Genomic DNA, 18,198 nt, shown 5'->3' with positions numbered 1-18,198 from the left:
TAGTACAACTCGAACATCCATCTAAAACCACAACCATTTGTTGCTATTATTCTATCGAAGACTACTGCTGCGATTATTGTTTCAATTTCAGCTGCAACATCGAGTGGTTTCTGCTGCTCTTTTTCTATTTCTGTTCGAGCCAAACGAAACCAAACACCATCGCTTTATATTTTTTTTTTTCTTTTCGATGATGATGAACGAAATTAATGATTGATGATATATAATGATGAAGATGATACGGATGTGGTGAATGGGATGAGAATATGATGATGATGATGGACCGTGATAATGGTGATAACGTGATGATGATTCAAGTGAGAAAGGAGGATGATGATCGTGATTTTATGTTAGAATGATGATACGCGTATGATATGTATTATGATGAACCGTATGATGATGATGATGATGTATAATAGATGATGATGATGATGATGATGGATGTGTGATGACGATAAGAAAATGAAAATGATGATGAATGATGTTAAGATGATGATGATACTATTATGATAATGATAATGATGATGGATACGGTTTCAATGATGATGATGTTAGGAATATGATGATGATGATAACGATCGATGATGATGATGATGATGATGATGATGTTAGGAATATATTATGCTTGGCCTTTAAAAAAAAATAAAAAAATAAAAAATTAAAAAAATAAAATTGAGGGACTCGAATTGCAATTTTGTCTATAAACGAAGGACCAACAGAGCAAAAAAGTCGAAGAAAAGAGTAAAAAGACGATTTTACCCTCACATGCATGTCACATGTCAAGGGCTAACGTCTAATTTAGACGGCAAACTGACGGAGGGACTTGGATTGCAAAATCTTGCAATTTTAAGGACTCGAAAATCCAAAAAAAAACTTGAGGGACTCGGATTGCAATTTCGTGTATAATTGAAGGACCAACGGAGCAAAAAAGTCGTATATAGGCGGTTAAATCTGTTGGAAGCTCTAACCATTTTACAGTTGGTTTCTTCACCTGCCAACGTTGTTTAGGTTTTGAAACAAACTTGGATTTTTTTCCTTTTCGTCTATTTGCTTGTAATGTTGATGTGTTTGTTACTTTAGCTGTGTTAAAAAAAAACACACACAAAATACAAAAAAAGCTGTTACATTCATTCGAATAATAAATAAGATACTGAGTGAGAATGTACTAAAGTATACCACTTATGTGTATCAAACTTCGTTTTGATCTATAGCGTACATCCAACTTTTGTATAATGCTATTGTGTGTATATAATGGTGATTTTACTTATTTGTCTTAAAGGGTAACATATACATACAAGTTATCACATCGATGGAAGTACTATCTTAATACTCCATACATAAAATAGTGAATATTGTAGATTAGCTATACAGAATAAACCAAAATTAAGTTTAACTACGCACAGTAATATAAACTGATAAACTGCTCAAACAAGTTAAACGATATATATTTAAACTATTTATTTATAAAAGAAAATCATGTGTAAACCACATATCACTCTTCTTATTCCTTAATGTAAGTTACACATGTTGTCACATCATTGAAAGTAATACTCGTATAGTCGTATTACGTAATACATACATACAATAGCGAATATATATTGTAGGTTGGCTGAACGTAATAAACCATAATGAAGTTGAGTACACACAATAGACTAATAAATTTAGTACATTCATAATTTCATACCCACTATCACCTCTAGATAAATCAACAAAAAAGAACCTCTTAACTAATAAACTGCTCAAACAAACTAACCAAGATATGTTTAAACTATTTATTAAATTAAATAATCATATTTAAACCACAGATCATTAATCTCCTTAATCCTTATTGTAAATTAAAAGTTTTGCAAAGTATATAACACAAGTGTAATCTTAAAGACCTACTGTATTCATTTGTTTGGGTTAGCTTATGTAGACAAATTAAATTATGACATAAATTTTTCAATAAAACTCAAAGACTATTAGAATGTCATAAAAAGAGTTACAATGGATATATACTCTACATAACATAAAATTTCTAATTATCAGAATAAATCAAAATCGCATTAAAAAAAAAAAGAAGAAATGAAAAATAAAACACTAACAGAACTAATGAACTTCGAAAGCGTCTACTATTACAATTATTTCAATTTCAATTATCATCATAATCATAAGTAGTACGTAGTAAAATTCGGTACATACATGTATAGACCTGAATGAAAAAAAAAATAAAAAATCAAAATCAAAATATGACTTTAATACATAAAAATTACCTTTGTCGGCTTTCATCGTTTCTCTGAGACGATCTTCGTGAGATGGATCGAATTCAAAGCCAATAAGTTTTCCGATCCTAATCGTTTCACGGGTACGCATGAAACCTAAATTTGAAATTTATACAAAGACTAAACCGCTTTTTATATCGAATTATCGATAATTTAAAACTGGGTTTCTTACGTTATATCGAAAAGGCCCAGGCCCAAAAACCATTTAATGCACTTCCAATAAATTTGAAATGGATAAAAAAAAGTAGAAAACAAATTAATTAATGGAATAGGGAAATAGAAACAAAAACCCTATTTGAAAACATTTTACTATATATTTCATCAAAATAAAAACTTGCAAGAATACCCTAGAGAATTGCAAGAAAAAATTTGCGATTTGTGAGCATCTACGTGTCAAGATTTGCGAATGATTGTCTGCAGGTTGTAACTGAGACGCAAACAGCAAACAGACGGTTTGCGACTTACATTTTGGCATCATGTATTTTTAAATAAAATTCCGAATATAAATTTTTTTTACCAACTTCATTACGTTACAATTTCTATTACATTACCCAATCACGCGTGCTCTAATTACATTATGAGATTCACCACTATTGCTAAGGTCAAAAAAAGAGAAATTATATAACCAACGTTCCAAAAGGCAATGGAACCGTGAATATTTCTATTGCGTGTTGCATTAGGCTAAGAATGGAGTTGCCCACATCAAATGGTGTACCATTCATGATCTCAAAAATCATTAATGCCCCTACAAAAGGACATCATCATATTCTTTCACTTGTCCTTGATTGTTTATATCATTTTGAATAACCTTTCCCTCTTCCTTGTACCGCTCTTCCTACTAATTTCATCGCGTACATCTAAATATGACCCAAAAAAATTTGTTTGTATACTTGTTATCCGTTATTTGCGTCCGAGAGCATGTTTGTGTCAAGCAACTTTCGAACATAAATATTCTTGCATTTATTTGTATTACCAGTTGATTGATGAATATAATCGTGCATTACTATCATACATGTTTATGTGGCAAACTTTAGACAACTGCAACCTATATTAAAGTATTACTTACATTTAATAAAAAAACAAAAGTGGATTACTATCATACATTTAATCCATCATTTTGGAAGTCAAGCTCAAGATAGACATGAAACTTGAATCTGGAAAAAATCTAGTGTAGACACTTTAACCTGCAGAAGGCCAATTTTCGAGTCTCACAACTGTATCTTACTTTTGGAAAAAAATAGTATAAAAAGTCACAAGCCAAGGACTAGTCGATCAAGTAGGGAGCTGTCGAGCTAACTTATTTTACACCAATCTTGAAGGATTTAATTTTGCACCGACTAAATCTTATTTTTGGTCAACTTTGACCCGTTAAATAGCGACTTTTGGCCGGCTTAGACGAGTCGGAACAAACTACTTAAAAATCCCGAGTCTCGGCATATCGAAGACTAGCCGAACAACTTTCACAGCCATGCAAATATGTTATAAAGTTCTAACAGACCTAAGTTAAAGTTTTCATAATCTTAAAAGAAATGCATTTCAAATCCAAGAACAAAAGATAAATGCCAAGGTACCATCTTTAGTGGTTACACAAACTAATTTTGTAACCGAAATGACAACCTCATGACCCAACAAAAACATCAGCAGAATGAATACTCACATTACCAGGCCCACCAAAGCCATATAGAAAGACAGCAACTGAACCTAAAAAAACAAAAAGATCAACAACAGTTAGAAACTTAGAATTTCAAGTGCAAATGAAACATTTAAAGCCAAATCAATGGTAACGTCTAACCTTTTACAGCAAAGAATAAGACTATTTATATTTAATCTCAGCGAAGAAATTCATCAAGTCATTCAAATCCTCAAAGTCATTCATATTGCCATCTTCATCAAACGCATCAAATCGAGTAAGATCATCATACTCGTAACCATCGGAGTCATAATATCCACCATAATAATCATCAGAATCATCAAAAAATAACCCGGAATCAGAAGAAACATCATATGGCTCGTAATCGTTATCATTCTTAACAAGATGCATATGCCCTTCCATATCATCATTAGGAAGTTTAAGATTTTTAATCCGTTCTGAACATTTTTTCCCAATGTCATCTTTTTTTAGATCAATATACAAGCACTGACGAATGTCAAGGGACTCAAGATGAGTACAACCATCCATAATCGCCTGCAACCCAATATTTGTCATGCTGTCTCCAATAAGTTGAAGGTGCCTTAAATTAGGTAAATTTTTAGCAATAGCTATGGCCGTATTGTTCACACAATCATCATCTTTATCTAATATTCCATAGAACGTTTGATTCACTCTGAGTGTTTTTAGCATGGGGCAATATTGTCCAGCAGCTTTTATATCATCGGGCCCAATATCTGTTCTCTCAATACTGAGTTCCTCCAATAATGGAAATTTCTTAAAATAAACACCCCACTCTCCGTACATTTCACCAAAACAATATTTGACTTCAAGACGTTTAAGCTGACTTGCCCTGTCAAATAAATGCAAAGCCAGTGAGAGTATTATAATAGCAGCTGATGAGTTGGATTGTATTTCTGGCGGGTCACTTTGGGTTATTGTTGCAAACAACTATATGTGTTTATTGCTCCTACTTTTATTAGTGTTCGCATCAATCAATTGTATAATTTAAAGCACACATCCTTGTTTACACTGGAATATCACATCTAATCCAATATCTAGTATTCTATAATATATATATCAAGAGAGAAGCACTTTTTGGGGGAAAGGGGAATTAAATTTTTTATATTTTTTTGTTTTTTTGAATTTTTTTTTTTTTACAAACATTAAGATCACATGAAAATATGAACATTTAAAAAAGACACTTTTTTAAATGTTCATATTTTCACATGATCTTAATGTTTGTAAAAAAATAATTTAGAAAAAGGAAAAAATAAAAAAAATAAAAAATTACTTCCCCCTTCCCTCCTAAAGACCCTATTATACAACAAACATAATATGAGCCTTGGCAATCAGATTTATAAGCTACGGGGTCAAGAATTATATTATTCAGTAACCAGTTATTGAATAAGGTCGTGGGTCAAATCCAAGTATCTGATAGCGAAAAAGAAAGAGCATGAGGCACTATCCGACTTATAGCCTAGTTAAGTTACATGACTTAAACTACAATTAATTAAGCATTCACTTAGCATTTTCATATCAGCAACACTACTTTCAGATAACAAGCAGAGAAACTAAAGAGTCAATTACCATTTGATAAAAGGCAGCCTCATAACAACTAGAGTTAACTCATAATATGAGTATTTAAACATTTAAAAAGAAAAAAAAAATAGTAAAAGTGGAAAAGAAACAAAAAAGGTGACCACTAATGTATCACATTGAGTAGGCCTTTGAGCTTTTAGAAAGCCTCCCATTTGATATTATTTAGTTATAAATCAAACATAAAATGATTTTTAATACCAAAGGGCCATTAACCTAGTGGTATCAAGATTACCCCTTCAACCATGAGGTGGGGACCTTAAGTCTAAGGGTATATATTATTGATTATTGAAAAAAATATATTGGGTGTGTAAGTTCGTCTTTATAAAAAAGGATTTTAAATAGTAACCTAACCTTTTTAAGTTATGGTTTCCAAAATACAAGTAACATAAACAAAAATTAAGCATCATTAGATGAATAAAGAAGTAAAGAAGAGTAAATGCCTCTTAGGCTGTCATTTTACGCGCAAAATGTAAAGCAGTAAGATTATAATAAGATTGCATACCTATCGGAGATATATCGAAGAAGCTCATCAGTGCAAAAATCGGTGATGGAAAGATCAACCAATTGGCCTTGGCTTCTATCAACAAGATGCTTACATATCTCTTGACATACTGGCCGACCATTCGTACATTCAGGGTTGTCCATCGAAATAACCTTCCACATAGCAGGGTCCTTACATATTTTTCGCCAGGTTGTACAAACTTTTTCAGCATTATTAAGTATATCAAACACACCAATTCGTTGAAGTATATTGGCGGTTAAATCTGTTGGGAGCTCTAACCAATTTGCAGTTGGTTTCTTCACCTGCCAAATCTGTTTGGGTTTTGGAACAAACTTGGATTTCTTTCCTTTTCGTGGCTTCGATTTTGATGTTGACGCCTTTGTCCCCTTATTAGCTGCATAAAAGGAAAACAAAATACAAACTGTTACTATCACACAAACTCTAGAATGTGTATCAAACTTCATTTTGATATATTATGTATATCAAGCTTATGGTACTTTTACTCTAGGAAGTTGAGTAAACACAATAGACTATAATTTAGTACATTCCTACCCAATATACCCTATACTAAAGTCGAGAAAAAAACTTAACTAACAAACTTCTCAAACAAGCTAAACTAAAAATGTTTTTAAACTATGAAGTATGGAATTTTATTAAAAAATAAATGTTTAGAACACAGATCATTCTCCTTGTTAATTAATGTAAGTTAAACATTTTCAAAAGTGTATAAAACAAGTGTAAACTCAAAGACATGGGTGTGTTTAGGTTGGCTTATGTAGACGAATTATGAAATAAATATGTCAATAAAACTCAAAGACTGTTAGAATGTCATACAAGAAGTTGAATATAACATTCCTAATTATCAGAATAAATCAAAATCGTACAAACAAAAGAGATTAAAAAAAAAAAAAACTAAACAGAACTAATGAGCTTTAAAAGCGTCTACTATTACAACTATTTCAATTTCAAGAATCATTATTAGCAGTAAAATTCTGCAAATAAATGAATAGACCTGAATGAAAAGAATCATAAATTTGACTTTATAATAAATAAAATTACCTTGGTCAGCTTTCATCGTTTCTCTGAGATTATGTTCGTGAGCTGGCTCAAATTGGAAGCCAAGATGTTTTTCTTTACGTCGATTTGATTTTGACGTTGATGCCTTTGTGACTTTAGCTGCATAAAAAGAACACATAATACAAACAAACTGTTAAATTCATTCATTCATATAAAAAAAAGATATTGTGTTAGAAAGTACTAAACTATAACATAAACTCTATTATGTGTATCAAACATCATTTTGATCAATTGCATATATCCAACTTTTGAATAATGCTATTGTAGGTATTTAATAGTAGTTTTACTTATATGTCTTAAAAAGTGTAAGATATCCATACAAGTTGCTACATCATTAAAAGTAATATCTAATACTCCGTACATACAATAGTGAATATTGTAGGTTAGCTATACAAAATAAATCAAAATTAAGTTGAGTACACACAATAGACTATATAATTTAGTACATTCCTATCCCCTTTAATAAACTCAACGAAAAAGAACCTCTTAATTGATTAACTGCTCAAACATGCTAACCAAAATATGTTTAAACTATTTGAAAAAAATTCAAGTGTAAACCACATACAACTCTTCTAATTCATTGATGTTACACATTTTGCAAAGTATTTAAAACAAGTGTAAAATCAAAGACTTGAGTGTCTTGGTGTTAGCTTATGTAGACGAATTATGAAATAAATTTGTCAATTAAACTCAACGACTGTTAGGATGTCATAAAAAGGGGTTAAATTCAACACTTCTACATAATATGACATTCCTAATTATCAAAATAAATCAAAATCGCAAACACAAAAGATTAAATAATAATAATAGTAAACCCTAAACAGAACTAATGAGTTTGGAAAGCGTCTCCAATTGATACTATTTCAACAATCACGGTTAGTATTAGTAAAATTAGGGTAAATAAATGAACAGACCTGAATGAAATAAATCAAAATATGATTTTATAATAATCAAAATTACCTTTGTCAGCTTTCATTGATTCTCTGAGATTATGTTTGTGAGCCGGCTCGAATTGGAGGCCGATAAGTTTTCCAAACCTAATCGTTTCACGGAGTTCTTTTTCATCTTCATCATCCCAACTGCAACTTTTATTTTTGTTCATCATTTCGTCCCCAAAATATACTCACGAAACCTAATTTGAAATTTAAACAAAAACTAAACCCTTCGGCTTTTCATCATTTCATTTCAATTTCAATCGGCAATTCAAAGGAACCGTGCTTTTTATTGCAAAGGCCCAGGCCCAGGCCCAAAAACTAATTGATAAACATTTTAATAAAAAAAGGTTTTGCTAACTTGTGACTTATGGCACACGATAAAATAATTATATCGGGAAATGATGTGATGCTTTTGGATGATTTGGTTAGCGTGATATGATGTGATGTTTAACGGGAAGTATACTTGCTGAGACGTTTTAGCTTCACACATAAAGATCAAGTATTTCAATTGCTCGTGAATGCAAAGGTGTGCCCAAGTCACCAATTTTATGTATGGTCATTACAACCTTAGGTGCTAACATAAGGAAGGAAGTTTAAAGAGGATACTGTTACAAATCTAATGAGTACAAGTTGTAGTGCTATTTGTATAAAATTCATTTACTATATTTTGATTTCTATATGTTTGAGAGGATATGGGCTTTATCTCATATAAATCCACTTCAAACCTCAACTGTACTGTGTGGCTTTCACTCTTGCATGAAATGCCTTTATGAAGTTAATTTCAGTTTTTTGACAAAAAAAAAGAAAATAAATAATAATAATAAAATAAAAGAAAATTATATTTTCATTCAATTACTCATTAATTCATTCTGAAAATTGACTTCATTAAACGCAGCTTAATGTTTATCATAGGACCACATGTTAGCAAAACCCTAATAGATTATACTAAGTTATCACTCTACTAATTTATCACAGTTAAGCTGTATTTAATGAATATATTTACTAAATATGGGAAAAAGTTACCAAATGCAGATGGTCAAGTAATATGAAGTATTGTATGATAAAAGGTTAAATAATATGGAATGTTAAATATAGAAAAAAGTTCAGTATGGTACATGTATAATGTCGTTTTAATTAATCAAACAACCAAAACATGAAAGTCATTTAGTGTATAAGTATTAATATTAATATTAATATTAATATTAATATTAATATTAATATTAATATTAATATTAATATTAACTATATACTTGTCATTATGATAAATTCAACTATATTTTAGTCTTTACATATCGAACTATGTTGGTACACATGGGTATATACATACATGAATAACCGCTCTTACAAAAATCCTTTCAAAAGAAGATCGATTAGATATTATTAAATCCGTAATTGAAATTAATTGGTTAAAGCCGAATTTAGTCGGTAAAATCGCATATTCGGCCCTCAACGTAAGTTTTCATGTTCGGCCGCTCTGGTAGTATTGTGACGTAATAAGTTTAACTATGTCAACTTCATGTGTAATGTATCCTTTGTATTTTATTTGAATTACTATCTTATGTAGATGTTTGTGTGGCAAACTTCAGGCAACTGCAAACTGTATAAAAGTACTCGGTACGTACTTATATTTGATAAATAAATAAAAACAAAAGTGCATTACTAGTTTACTACCAGTATCATATATCTGATTCATTTTGGAATTCAAGCTCAGAAATCAGGATACTGATGAAATTTGAATCTAGAAAAAATCTAGTGCAGATCGATATCCTTTATTTAGCAATACAGTAATGAGCACACACTTAAAACTGCAAAAAACTATCACCAGGATACTCTCATTAACCCTACCAAAGCCAAAAAGAAAGACAGCGACTGAACCTAAAAACAAAAAAAGATCAAATACGAGTAGTAACGTCTCACCTTTTATAGCAAAGAATAAGACTATTTAAACATAGAGAAGAAAGCCATCATGTCATTCATATCCTCAACGTCACTGAAATCGCCATCTTCATCAAATGCATCACATCGAGTATAATCATCATACTCATAACCATCCGAGTCATAATATCGACGACCATAATAATCACCATCAGAATCACCAAAAAATAACATAGATTCAGAAGAAACATTACTCTCGACATAATCATCATAATCATTATCAACAAGATGCATATACCCTTCCATATCATCATTAGGGAGTTTAACATCCTTAATCCGTTCTGAACATCTTTTTCCAATGTCATCTTTTTTACGATCAATGTACAAGCACTGACGAATGTCAAGGGACTCGAGATGCGTACAACCATCCAAAATTGCCTGTAACCCGATATTCGACATGCCGTCTCCAATAAGTTGAAGGTGCCTTAAATTAGGTAAATGTTTAGCAATAGCTATGGCTGTCTCGTTCAGCACCTGCACATGCTCCTCGTCATCATATATATTTGGCCATTTATAAAGCTTTTGATTCAATTTGAGTGTTTTTAGCAAGGGACAATAACGTCCAACAGCTTCAATATCTTGAAGCCCGATCACTGTTGTCTCGAGGCTGAGTTCCTCCAATAACGGAAATTTCTTAAGATAATCGCCCCACTCTCCATACAATTCACCCAAACTATAAACGACTTCTAGACGTTTTAGCTGACTTGCTCTGTCAAATAAATGCAAATAAGTTTGTAATTAGCTTTGAAGCCAAAAAATACTATTCAGTAATAATATTCAAATCCAATTATCTGATATTCAAGAAAAGAAAGAACATGATCCACTAACCGACTTATAGCCTAGTTAAGCTAAAAGACCTAAACTACCGTTCATTAAGCCTTCACTTAGCGTTATCATATTAGCATCGCTACTTTCAGATATAACATACAGATACATAGGAGTCGTTTAGCATTTAAATAATACTATGTGTAAACATTTTGAAAAATGAAAATTAGTAAAAGTGAAAGAAAAAAAAAAGTAACCACTGATATATTACATTCAGTAGCCCTTTGAGCTTTTAATAAAACTTCTTATTTGAGAATTATAATCAAACAAAAACAACTTTTAATACCAAATATTCAGGGTGGATATTATGAATATATTCATGAAAGAAATCATGATAGGTAAGTGAGTTTGCCTTTCTAATAACTACTTCTAATACTCACTGAAAAGACAACCTCTAAGTTTTCGGTTAAGATTAAAAAAAAAAAAAAAAAGAGTATAATAAGCTTACATACCTATCGGAGATGTATCGAAGAAGCTCATCAGTGCAAAAATCGGTGATAGAGAGATCAACCAATTGGCCTTGGCTTCTATCGACAACTATCTTACATATCAGTTCACATATTAGCCTACCATTCGTACATTCAGGGGTGTCCATCGAAATAACCTTCCACATTGAAGGGTCCTTGCAAATTTGTCGCCAAGTTGTACATACTTTTTCTGCATTTTTAAGTATATCAAACACGCCAATTCTTTGAAGTATATTGGCTGTTATATCTGTTGGGAGCTCTAACCAATTTGCAGTTGGTTTCTTCACCTGCCAAATCTGTTTGGATTTCGGAACAAACTTGGATTTCTTTCCTTTTCGTGGCTTCGATTTTGATGTTGACGCCTTTGTCGCGTTATGTGCTAAAAAAGAACACAGTATACAAACAAACTGTTACAGTCATTTGTATAATAAAAGGAGATATTGTGTTAGAATGTACTAAACTATAACACAAACTCTATTATGTGTATCTAACTTCATTTTGAACTATTGCATTTTAAACAATGCTATTGTATCTGAAGTGTAAGGTATTCATACAAGTTGCCACGTCATTTAAAGTGCTATCTGATGTTGAGTACACACAGTAGACTAAAATAAAACTTTCCTAACAAACTGCTCAAACAAGCTAACCCAAATATTTTAAAGTATAAAGTATAAAATTTTATTTTATTAATAAAATAATGTTTAAACCACAAACCACACTCCCTGCTCCTTAGTAAGTTAAATATTTTGTGATGTATGTACAGCAAGTGTAAAATTAAAGACATATGGGTGTGTTTGTGTTAGCTTACGCAGTCGAATTATGAGATAAGTTTGTCAATAAAACTCAAAAACTGTTGGCATGTCAAAAAAAGGGGGTTAAATTTAACACGCTACATAATATAAAATTACTAATTATCAGAATAAGTCTATAACACAAACTCTATCAAGTGTACCAAACTTCATTTTGATCTATTGCGCATATTCAACTTTTGAAAAGTGCTATTGTATGTACATAATGGTACTTTTAATCATATGTCTTAAAATGTAAGGTTATCCATACAAGTTGCCACATCATTGAAAACATTATCTACTACATACAATAGCGAATATTGTAGGTTGGCTACACACAATAAACCAAAATGCAGTTGAGCACAGACATCAGACTATAAATCTATACATTAATACATTCCTACCCACTATCCCCTATAATAAACTCTAACAAACAATAACCTCTTAACTAATAAACTGTTCAAACAAGCCAACCCAAACATATATAAACTACGAGTATTAGTTAAAAATTAAAAATCATTATTAAACCATAAATCATTCTTCTTATTCCTTAAGGTAGATTAAACGTTTTGCAAAGTATATATAACAAGTGTAAACTCAAAGACATAGGTCTGTTAGGGTTAGCTTATGTAGAAGAATTTTGAAATAAATTTGTCAATAAAACTCAATTACTGTTTGGATGTCACAGAAGGGTTAATTATCAACAATCTGCATAGAATAACAGACCTAATTATCCGATAAATCAAATTCGCACACAAAAAATGATAAAATAAAATAATTAAACCCTAAACAGAACTAATAAGCATCGAAATCGTCTACAGTTACTACTATTTCAACGATCGCCGTTAGTATCAGTGATACTCGGCAGATAAATGAGTAGAAATGAATGAGAAAAAAAATCAATCCAAGTATCACTGATAATTATAAAAATAAAAATTACCTTTGTCAGCTTTCATCGTTTCTCTGAGATTATGTTCGTGAGCAGGCTCGTACTGGAAGCCGATAAGTTTTCCGATCCTAATCGTTTCACAGAGTTCTTTTTCATCGTCATCATTCCAACTGCACCTTTTATTTTTATTTTTATTCATCATTTCAACCCCAAAGAGTACACACAAAACCTAAATTTGAAATTTAAACACATACAGAGTAGGGAAAATCACCAAAATGACCAATTTTTTTTTTAAGCTTATTGACTAATAGCCTTAAAATTTTTTTTTTACAATTTGCCCTCGCAAGGCGCAAGATGCCTTGCGTCCTTGCGACCTTGCGTTCTTGCGTTTATGCCTAAACGCAAAAAAAGTCTTTGCGTCCTTGCGCCTTGCGTCTTATCCCGATAAGATTTCATTGATTTCTTGGATAAGATTTTGCTGGATTGTTGTACTTTTACATATAACATTTCATTTCTATATAATTATTTAACCTGGAACAACAGATTATCAGTTCATTCCATTACATTTCCACATAAATCATATCATTTCTAGCATCATTAAGGTAACTTTCCACCTTTTTTTCGCTTGTTTCATAAATATCATGAGTTGTAGTGATAATGAAACCTTTGTTATTCATATATGTTGTTGTGGTTCTTTTCAATTTATTAATAACTTACCTATGTATTTGCCTCTAGATTGTTTTAGAACTCGATTAAAACTCCCAGTTGCTCCACAAAAACCAATTACTCGAAGAATATTGTCAAAAAATGTTCTTAGAAAAATTAATTTGCCACCTAATGCTCCTATTTCAATGAGATATGTTGTCGATAATCTTGTTTTTGATATTACTGATGATTATGAAGACTTTCGTGATTTTCTACAACATGCAATATCAAATGCTCCTATTGATATTTATGTTGTCGACAAAGTTACAATGCATCAACTACCAGAAAACTTACAGTCATTGCAAATCCTACCAACACGGAATGTCCATCAAAACCTACCATCACACGATGTCCAACAAAACCTACCAACACACGAGTCTCAAACAAACCTTCAGACACCCAATTTGGAAGAAGCACGACCTGAAATACCACCTCCAAACACAGAAGACTTTGATTTATTCAACTATGGAGTTGAGAACGTATGTAAAATTAAAAAAAACAGATCACCCTTTTGAATCAGTTGTCGCGTCTAGTGATTCGGAGGAAGAAAATGACAGAGAATATCAAGATGAAGATGAAGAAGATGAAGAAGATGAAGAAAAAAAAGATGTATTTTGGAATATGCCACTTTTATTGAGTGAGCATGACCAAGAGATTGAATCTACGAGCCAAATACCAACCAGTTATAGAGTATCCGATTTGATTAAAGTTCGACAAACTTTTTTAAACAAGGATGATTTTGTAAACCATCTATATACAAAATGTCTTGAAGAAAACTTTCAAATTAAGCCTGTAAAGTCGGACAAATCTCGATTCACCGCTAAATGCATGTTGCCAAATTGTGAGTGGAAATGTAATGCATACAAAATACGCCACACTGACAACTTCATCGTAAAGAAATTGCATGACGTACACACATGCTCACGTACCCAAATTATGGGAAATAATAAACATGCAACCAAAAAGGTGTTATGAAGTATTCTGATGGAATCGTTCAAAGCTGCTAATCGAGACTATAAACCAAAAGATATACGTGATGATGTTGGCAACCGTTTTCGGGTGAGCACTTCTTACAATCAAGCATGGAGAGCCAAGTGTCATGCAATAGAGATGCTCCGTGGCAGTATGGATGACTCGTTCCGAATGCTTCCCATTTATCTTCATAACATTAAGATTCATAACCCATGAAGCATGACAAATGTGGTGACTGACAATGAAAATAGATTCGTGATGTGTTACATGTCTTTTGGCACAGTTGTAAGTATCATTCATCCTAAAATTGTTTTATCTTAAAATAATAGCAATCTCATTTGATTTGTTTGCGTGCAGATTTGATCATTTGTCCAAAATGTTCGCCCTATTATCATCGTTGACGGTGCACATTTGAAAGCTGGATACTTGGGTACAAATTTAGTTGCTGTTGCAATGGATGCCAATAACGGAATTTTGCCATTGGCTTATGGAATTGGTGAAGGCGAGATAAACGAGGTTTGGTCATGGTTTTTTGACAATCTAAGAGATAATTTAGAGAGTAGTGGTATGAGTAATCGTATGTCAGAGATTACCTTCATTTCTGATCGTGCTCCGTCAATAGCACATGGTATTTCAAATGTGTTTCCTGAAGCCTTTCACTCTTTCTGCTCACGTCATCTATTCATGAACATAAAAACGATGTCCAACAAATTCAAATATTTTGAATGGCACTATTGGAAAATGGTTAAGGCTTACCGTTTGTCAGATTTTCAAGATCATGTAAGTGTATTTCAAAGAAGATTAAAAGCGTCTCACAAGTATCTATATGACGTTGGTTTCAACAAATGGTCTAGAAGTCAAGCTGATCATGTTAGGTATGCATACCTTACTAGCAACAGTGTAGAGTCTATTAACGCTCTATCCAAACATGCTCGCAAACTACCAGTTTGCATGTTATTGGAATTTTTCCGCGCTTCAATACAGGATTGGTTTTTCAAACATCACAACAAAGCAGTTAGTCTTACTTCAATGGTTACTCCATATGTTGAACAGAAATTAGCCAAGAGGACGAACAAATCAAGAAGATGGCAAGCATTTCCATCGACAAACAATCTAATAGAGGTGCGTGATGGAAGGAAAAATGGCCTCGTTAATCTAGAACATAGAACTTGTACATGTGGGCAATGGCAATTATCAGGCATACCTTGCGGACATGTAATTGCAGCAACATGACTCTTCGGAGTGGAAGATGTTACATGTTATGTATCAGATTGGTTCATGTCTCAAATGTATATAAATACGTATTCCGAACACATCCTTCCTTTGCCCCATCGATCCGAATGGTCGGATCCAGGGCCCAAGATCTTGAAAACCGTAAACCTCCCAATTCAAAAGAAAAGAGCACCTGGATTCCCAAAAGGTACCGATCGGATTCCCTCTCAAGGTGAAGAAACTGAAAAGAAAGTAAGAACATGTACTCGTTGCAAGCAAGCAGGTCATAACCGAACAACATGCAACGCTTCTTATGACCGAACCGGTGAATCTACTTCTCAGAGGGTTAAAAAAACAGCCTCAAAATCAAAGTCAAAGTCGAAAGAGAAAGTCGAACCTTCTCTAGCTTATCAGCCTCAATTTTATCAAACGTACGATTTAGACCAGAATTAGTTATTTGTGTTTAGTTTGTCCAAGCTTATGAGTCTCAGTTTGTATTTGTGGTTTGTATTTGTGGGCCATTAATATTGTTTGTATATGTGGGCAATTAATATTGTATACCCAAGGCGCAAGGACGCAAAAACAAAGTTGTCATACCCCGTCCAAATCCTCCTGGACGAAGTCTTCAACATTTGGTCCCATTGCGAGGTACTGACCTAAATATGCCATGAATGACTCCAAGTAATATCTTTCAATTGAGCAAATGCACAGCGGAAGACTTAATTCGTACCTGAGAATAAACATGCTTAATAGTGTCAACCAAAAGGTTGGTGAGTTCATAGGTTTATCATAACAATCATTTCAATATGTTAATAAACCACAAGATTTCCGTTTATAAATATATGTACACTCGCAAGTGTACAAAACCGTTCTGCTTATGTTGAGGCCTCAGTAACTAACCTTAACAATAATATAATAAGTCATCTTCGCAAAGATGGATATGTACACTCACAAGTGTATAAATAATCCTCGAAGTACTAAACATCCGCCCACTAGCTCTTATGTCTAGTGCAGCCTACAGGATGGGGGTGTTAAGCCCGATAGATCTATTTTTAGGATTCGCGCTTACATGTTCTTATAACATGTAACTAAATTACCTAGCACATCAATCCGCGGAATATCATTTTTAATCACTTGTCTCTATTTCGTAAAGCATTTATAAAAACAGCGCATGTATTCTCAGCCCAAAAATATATATTGCAAAGCAATTAAAAAGGGAGCAAATGAAACTCACTATACTGTATTTTGTAGTAAAAATACATATGACGGCATTGAACAATGCAGGGTTGGCCTCGGATTCACGAACCTATATCATTCATATATATATATATATATATATATATATATATATATATATATATATATATATATATATATATATATATATATATATATATATTAACACATATAATTGTAATCGAACAAATTTACATATTAATAGTGATATAATTGTTATCTTAATTATGTGTTTCATTAAAAACCTAATAAGTTACATTTATTATTATTTATTATTAAAATATTAATATAGTTATGTTATATGTAGTAAATATAGTTTTATATAACTAATAGTTATTTGACAAAATAATGTTGATAATGATAAATAAAAAGTTGTTTCTTCCTATAATAATAATAATAATAATAATAATAATAATAATAATAATAATAATAATAATAATAATAATAATAATAGTTATAATGATAATTTTTATAAAAACGATACTTTTAATGATAATGAATACTACTAATAATAACTATAAAATAATGATTTTACTAGTAATAATAGTACTAATATTTTATTAATAACTATAATGATAATAATACTACTAATAATGGTATTCGTAATAATAATGATAATTCTAGTAGTAATAATAATAATAATAATAATAATAATAATAATAATAATAATAATAATAATAATAATAATAATAATAATAATAATAATAATAACAACAACAACAATAATAATAATAATAATAATAATAATAATAATAATAATAATAATAATAATAATAATAATAATAATAATAATAATAATAATAATAAGGGTAATAATAAAAGCTACCTCACAAGCTTTCCCAAAAAGAATGACACAAACCAAACTCGAATCCGAGACCTCTCGGTTACACACAACACCATGAACCCTGGATCCGTCGGTAACTTTTCTGATATATTTAACGAATTAACAGGTTATAACCCATATTTATCTATTTCATCTTCTAGCTCATTTTAGGAATTAATATCCTAGTCCGTATACATTGATAAGCCCAATAGGCCCAAGTCTTTAACACATTCTTCTACTGTTAATAATAATAAAAAAAATGTAGTCGCCAAGCTTCGAACCCGCGACCTCTAGCTTACACCACAACACTCCTAACCATTGAGC

The 18,198-nt window shown here is 31.6% G+C and overlaps 2 protein-coding genes across 2 annotated transcripts; both read right to left on the bottom strand.

The window, feature by feature from the left end:
• Positions 1–3,433: 3,433 nt before the first annotated feature.
• On the bottom strand, positions 3,434–8,214 carry LOC139840370 (F-box protein SKIP19-like). Its single transcript, XM_071830637.1, has 5 exons — positions 8,048–8,214; positions 7,070–7,186; positions 6,011–6,404; positions 4,051–4,759; positions 3,434–3,959 (listed from the first exon to the last, which is right to left on the bottom strand). Exons 1-4 carry the CDS (start codon positions 8,190–8,192, stop codon positions 4,072–4,074), a joined length of 1,344 nt encoding a protein of 447 aa, XP_071686738.1. The 5' UTR covers positions 8,193–8,214; the 3' UTR covers positions 3,434–3,959; positions 4,051–4,071.
• Positions 8,215–9,783: 1,569 nt separating this feature from the next.
• Positions 9,784–13,124, bottom strand: LOC139844463 (putative F-box/LRR-repeat protein 9). Its single transcript, XM_071834693.1, has 3 exons — positions 12,978–13,124; positions 11,235–11,628; positions 9,784–10,666 (listed from the first exon to the last, which is right to left on the bottom strand). The coding sequence occupies exons 1-3, from the start codon at positions 12,991–12,993 to the stop codon at positions 9,961–9,963; spliced, it is 1,116 nt and encodes a 371-aa protein (XP_071690794.1). The 5' UTR covers positions 12,994–13,124; the 3' UTR covers positions 9,784–9,960.
• Positions 13,125–18,198: the final 5,074 nt, after the last annotated feature.

Source organism: Rutidosis leptorrhynchoides, chromosome 4 (assembly GCF_046630445.1).
Source record: "Rutidosis leptorrhynchoides isolate AG116_Rl617_1_P2 chromosome 4, CSIRO_AGI_Rlap_v1, whole genome shotgun sequence".
Lineage (NCBI taxonomy): Eukaryota > Viridiplantae > Streptophyta > Magnoliopsida > Asterales > Asteraceae > Rutidosis > Rutidosis leptorrhynchoides.
The sequence above is the reverse complement of the archived record's forward strand: the minus strand, read 5'-3'. Positions and strand labels throughout refer to the sequence as shown.

Excerpts from the sequence above, each read along its gene's own strand:
- LOC139844463 (XM_071834693.1), bottom strand. Across the intron at positions 10,667-11,234 it reads CTTCGATACATCTCCGATAG|AGCAAGTCAGCTAAAACGTC; the intron begins GTATGTAAGCTT and ends TTTATTTGACAG.
- LOC139840370 (XM_071830637.1), bottom strand. The coding sequence starts at position 8,192 with ATGATGAACAAAAATAAAAGTTGCAGTTGGGATGATGAAGATGAAAAA. Across the intron at positions 7,187-8,047 it reads ATCAATGAAAGCTGACAAAG|CTAAAGTCACAAAGGCATCA; the intron begins GTAATTTTGATT and ends CTTTTTATGCAG. Across the intron at positions 4,760-6,010 it reads CTTCGATATATCTCCGATAG|GGCAAGTCAGCTTAAACGTC; the intron begins GTATGCAATCTT and ends TTTATTTGACAG.